At 40.1% G+C, this 6,381-nt stretch overlaps 1 protein-coding gene across 1 annotated transcript in view; it reads right to left on the minus strand.

Moving 5' to 3' along the window:
- Positions 1-6,381, minus strand: part of T265_00318 (hypothetical protein) — a gene marked incomplete at both ends in the record, with an annotated part of 111,270 nt that overhangs the window by 56,784 nt on the left and 48,105 nt on the right. Inside the window, one exon of the mRNA XM_009164063.1 lies at positions 3,362-3,416. Coding sequence (XP_009162327.1) covers positions 3,362-3,416 — 55 coding nt within the window. The remainder of the gene's footprint in view (positions 1-3,361; positions 3,417-6,381) is intronic.

Below are 6,381 nucleotides of genomic sequence, written 5' to 3' on the forward strand. Positions count from 1 at the left end.
TATATATATATATATACATTGTGTGTTTTGTTTATACAGAAGGTATTTGCTGGTGCGACTGATTTGGCCGGCGGCAGTTTGCATGCTGGCCTTCCCTTGTTCACTTCTAACCCGCGAACGGTCAGACGAAAATTGCCATCCTACCCAGGTGAACCGTTTCAACACAAATGGTAGGTGCTACCAGTTCATCGTTTCTCCTTTATTAACAGAAGCACATCAGCATTACTCATCCTTAAACACACTGAATAACCTGAATAAGACATCAACCGTCAGTTTTGTGATACATGTGTGCAATGACTATACGGTAGTGACCTCAGCACACTGTTGTAAACACTGCACCTTAGACGTTAGCAGACATTGTCACGGTCGCAGAGGGAACAATGTGTGAAAGCTCAGTTGGATTTCCGACTGTGGCTGGATACGTGTCACCAAATGTGGTGAACTGGCCAACTACAACGATTATTTACCGGAAACAACTAATAGTGGGTGAATTTGGTGGCTACCTGGTAGAGATGATTCTCATTTACTACTTTTGGAACAAAAATGGAAGCACGAAGTAAATTTACAGGGTTTATTACATTTCTACAGGTTTCCATCTGGAGTATGAAACTATGTCCATCGGTTTGTAGTTAGCCTTAAGAGTGGAATCGCAGCCAATTCAGTGGGTAACACAGCTACCAGATCGATGATATTTTAATTTTCAGGAAGTTTTTTGATGCAGTCATTTTAACTATCGGTATACCCACAGAAGTTCTTCATTCTTAGGCAACAACTTTTGTTGAGCAGATACTTCTGTTCTGTCTTTTCGTCAACCTTGTATTCGAATCATATTCTCACTATCCACAAAGTACAGGCTAATTTGGTGTCAACGGGAAACCCAACTAAACCGCTTGTGTTGATTAGGACTTACATAAGTGTGCTTTCTTACATCATATGTGGGGCAAAAGCTCATGCAGCTGCCTTTTCTATACTCTGGACTTTCATTTTCAAACCCGCTTCATTGTATTTCGCACGACTCTTGGCCTTCTCCATCGACAGTCACTACCCGTGCATGTTGCATTTAGGGAGAGATCAATGCCTCGAAAATATGCAGTAAAACGGTATTACACATTTATTGTGGGCTTAGACTCATGGAAAAATGCAACCCGTTATCTGTTCGCCATGGAGTTGATTCTAGCTTTTGAGGTGGGGTTGATGGTCAGTATAGCTTATCACCGGTAGTGAGCTAAGTAAACAATTTCGATTGATGGAACAGCGGGAGCATCTACCTGTCATGAGGTATTTACAAAGCAGCATGGCGAGACAGCTGATCTTTCGTCATGGTGCATATATTCGTTCGAATCCTATTTACCGCACTTTCAAAGACTCCTTTGCTTGCCTTACACGTGTCATGATCTTGAATTTCCCAACTCATGTCAGTCTCAATCCAAGTGTATGGGATCGGCCAGTGCACAAGGCAACTAAGGAACCGACTGGACAAACACTGGTCGAAGATTGTACTACTGCCACCAAGCCAGAGGAAAGACCGGTGAGCCAACCGACAGGAACGATTATGCAAACAGTCAAGCACGATCAACGTCAGTATCCGGTCAAAGTCTGCTCAGCACCTTCAAAACGGTGCGCTGACAAAGAACGATACACCGCCAAGCAACCAGGTATTGACGACGTAGCCTCGGGGAAACTTATCCCCAAAATTTGCCAAGTCCCGAGAACAGAACACCAGGGAACCGAGACACATCACTACTTAACACTGTGTCGCTCCGTACCGATAGATTATCGCCGTACTACCGATAAATTCTGTTACGTTGACAGAAAACAAAACGTGCTCTTCCATTGAAAATGCGACGATATGGGTGGCGCAAATCAGACGTATTAGACCACATATATCCAAAGCACAGCGCAGGTGTCCTGTTAATTCAGACTGAAACCTCGCGCTTTAGGGATGCAAGCATTGCTAAAGACCAGTGGCAAGTTGGACTAATTGTCCACTTCGATTCTGTTTCCGTCATTCACACTCAGTTAAATTCCATCATGAATTGTTATGACCTAGTTAGCAGTATAAACGTAGTTGGTGCACTGAAGCAGCAAAGAACGCTAGGTGATAGGGTGGAAATATGGGGAATGTTTAAACGTAATATTATATAATAAGCTCTCAAGCCTGACAGAATCTGTCATGACCCTGGTGTCCACAGTCATTGGAGTAGCGTGGTCTGGAGTTAAACTAAACAATCCAGAAATACACATGTTTGCTATTTATCGCCAAAAATAACAGACTAATAAGTTTTAAGTTTACAGTAAACTTTGTGGTGGTGCAAACAATGAATTAGCCACATGATGTGCACTAAAGTATGCGCTGCCCATTCCTATGATGTGTTGGAGCTTGCCCTGCGTCAAAGCGGATAACTCTGAAGCAGAACGCTCGAATTGCATATTTCTGACCCTTTGCTGTGCAAATTGCATAGAAAAAAATCGCCCAATTAATTGAATGGAAATGAAAAAGAGTCTCTTTTTCCAATGAAGAGTGGATAGTATCAGGAATATGTGTGGTTTGTGGTGGCAAATATTCGGTTTAATATCTGCGATCACAATTAGGTTCAGTTGTTGGCAGAAAATGTGATAAATTTAGGAGAGGTAAACGAAAGTGCAGCTGACTTGGGGATAGAATTTTGCTGAATCCAACTCTGTCTTCATCAGGGGCTGTTCTTTTCTTTCTACGGCTTGATTAATCCGAACTTCCATCAGCAAGCATCGTCAAGCATATAGGTTATTCAATGTTAGTTTTGTAACTCAAAAAATGCATGTGTACTTGAAGGTCCACACTTTACCCAACCTTACGGAACACGACATCGTTGATGTCTAGTGATTTCAAGATTAACTGTATCCTTCAAACCACGAAGCTGTGACTGCGAGGCTGCATGTAACAGTGACGGATATGATATCTCAAAGTTCTTCGACCTCAGTTCATTTGAGGTCATATAATGACACCTACATTAAATACGGTGACATGCTCCAAAAACACAAGTATTTTGTGAGCACCTTTGGGAAAGTGGGAACTTCCTGCGGTCTGCTATTTATGGTTCGTTTTCATTTGTCGTCTGAACTATCTGTAAAAGTGCTTTGCGACTGTCGTTTATGGTACCAGCCAGTTTTGCATTACACAAGGAGCCAGAATCACGATTTTGATCAAGGAATAGCATAGATACGAGACCTTTTCATCCCAGATGTCAAAGACCTTCCTTCCTGGAAGCATGTTCCATGCGTGGCATTCTGTCACGATGCAAATAAATCGCTGTACGGCTAAACTATTTTGGAGCTTAGCGATATTTCCTATACATTCATTGAATACTTTTTTATAACTCACCTGATCTGAGGGAATATAGTCTGCCTGGCGAATTATTCCAATACGGTCAAGGAAGCTGAGAACGCAAGAAGAAATCTTCAGTCATTTTGAAAAAAATGTAATCTTTCATACACAGTTACATTTTCCTTTAAATTCGAAAAAAGATTACATATTTTTTAAGTTTTAGATAAAACGGACAAAAGTGTAAACAAGTGGTTTCCCTTTTGAGAATTTTTGGCTAAGAATCGGAACACGGGAAAAAGTTAGACTCGCAAGCATGGGAAATATCATCTGTATGACTTATTTTCACTGAAATGGAGGAAGTTCTTTGCATTGTTACAGTTGGTTTCTTCTTTTTAAGACAAGTATTTTAATGGAGAACTGCAATCGAGACTTTCTTTCCAGTCTTTTTTCTAAGAGGGCGTATGCTATTGAGTGATGCCCATTACCAAGCAGTTCTCAGTGAGAAAAACGCAAGTTATTGAAACGTATTGAATATAAGCACCGTGGAAAAGATGGGAAATTTAATACTATGAAACTAGAAGCTACAGTATGCTTTTGGAAACGGTTTCCAGGAACTTCGAATAAGTTTTACCAGAACCAACATGCTTTGAAGTATATGAAAACGCAGAAAAACTGTGGAGGAGAGCGGTTCAGGAAACGATGACATCCGAAACAAACTGATAAGACAAACGTCCTTCGCCATAGCAGTTGCAGATGATGCGTAACAAAAGAAAGTTACTTTGAGCAAACTTTCAACCTGTAGTTTTTCAACGACAAAAGCATAGATTACGCCTAAAATTATGAATAAAACGCGCTGATAGAGAGGCGAATGCACCAAGTAATCATTCTGCGGTGATGTTTTGACAAAGCNCTGATAAGACAACGTCCTTCGCCATAGCAGTTGCAGATGATGCGTAACAAAAGAAAGTTACTTTGAGCAAACTTTCAACCTGTAGTTTTTCAACGACAAAAGCATAGATTACGCCTAAAATTATGAATAAAACGCGCTGATAGAGAGGCGAATGCACCAAGTAATCATTCTGCGGTGATGTTTTGACAAAGCGCTACAGCCATTTGGGTGAAAACAAAGTCCACAGATTTTGATTCTAAAGGTTCATCCTAAAAGTATACATAAAGTGAATCAAGGTAAACAGTAAGACAAATTTAATGAAGCAAAGTGGTGTTCAAATAGTGTGATGGGACTTTGTGGTCACTCAGATATCATCAAGTTACACAGTCTCAAAATTTTGGGTTCTTGCAAGCGGCCACGAATGCGAATTGGTATATGATAGCAAATTTGCGTTCATAAATCGCATTCCAACTAAATCTGTTATCGTTATATATCGTCGAGTTATCGGTAGAAATATTTTTTTCTTCAAAATGTGTGAAACAGAGTCGGTGCACAAGATAACTCTGTGACCTATAAGTGTAATTAACCATAACAAAAATGCGAACAAATTAGCATAATTCTTTCGGGAGAAAAAAGGTTTTGTAAATCAATTTACTTTTAACACAAGAAATAGACCATAGACAATTTAGGAGATCTTAGCAGCATTACGAATATTCTTTGCCATTTCAAATCAATTTTGCTTTTTGCCGATGTTATAACTTGATTGGTAGTGGAGTTAATTTGTGAGGGACTAAAAATCTATTCTGAATCTAAATGCATTTGTTTGAGGAATGTCTTTGACACTTCTCATATTTTACCCACAGCAGACCTACTGTAGGGAGCTGATGACTGTCCACAGACATTCAAAAATATATAGAAATTCGATTACTACCCTTCTGTTGAAAACTGTGGAGCTACTTCAAACTAAATTGTCTTTAACACTGCACTATTTTAAGAAGCAGAAAGTATACAAGGGAAGGCCTTTACTCAGTAGATGAATTATCTCAATACTGACGGGACAAGAAGTAATGTAGAAACAATTCCCGCCTGATCTTAGCAGTGAATATTACACGACCCCGTAATTAGTCGGGCTGGCAACAAAACACGTTGTTATCCAGCAATGGGTGACCATTAGGAGGTTCGGAGTGGACAGATTGCTTCAAATGTTCTCATTACGTGTGCACAGAGGAAATCTGGCCAGAGTAGAAAACACGGTATTAGCCACATCAACTTTATTCTTACTTATTGCCATTCGTGGAGTTGGTGAACTCCCGGTCATTTGATACTGGCTTGGCATGGTAATAATACTACCTACGAGCAACTATTGGGTGAACCGTTCCGTTCAAAACTGTATTCGTAAGGTAGGGCATTCAAGTCTTCCTCAGGATTCGTGAATCGCGCAGTGCCGCTGGTTTTAACAAGGACTGACTAAGTGAAGTTTGTCTCAGGCTAATCTCCCCGGTTTATTACGTACCCAGAACGCAGTAGAAGTGGAATCAGCTCACCTCTGGCAAAGGCATTGCTACTAATGATCTACTGGTATACAGAACCATTCAGAGATAACCCACTTGCATATGCTCAGTACCATCCATGGTGGCCTTTAGCCGGATAAGTAATATCCGAATACATCAAAAAGAAGGAAAAGCCTGAGAGCTATCGGTTCACTAATTGATGAGATACGGTTGCCATGAGTCTTACACCAAAAGAACAAAAGTTATATTGGTGAACAGTCTGGTGCATTTTCGGATGCCAATAGGTAACAGGGAAACTGACTTTCAACAAAGTTGTTTGTCACTGTTAAGTGTATCAAAAAACGGAGGCGGGTATAAGTAGATTATCAGAATATCAATCAAACCCATTACAATGATACCACATATCTTCATCAAACCGTCAATTTTTTACAAGAAATTCTAGCGTAGCTTACGTAGAAAAACTCGTGATAAGTTTCTATCCCTGAAAACAGCTTTTATCCGTAAGTGAGTTTGAACGTACTACATACAGGCTTGGGTGGCTCACGGGCGGCTGGTTCGAAGCCCTCTGATCTCTTTCTGCAATGAAGATTTCTAAAAACGAACTGTATATTTCTTGTGTTCCTGATAGGAGCAGATTATATTATACATATATTAAATATATAATATATAATATATTA

Source organism: Opisthorchis viverrini (assembly GCF_000715545.1).
Source record: "Opisthorchis viverrini unplaced genomic scaffold opera_v5_3, whole genome shotgun sequence".
NCBI lineage: Eukaryota > Metazoa > Platyhelminthes > Trematoda > Opisthorchiida > Opisthorchiidae > Opisthorchis > Opisthorchis viverrini.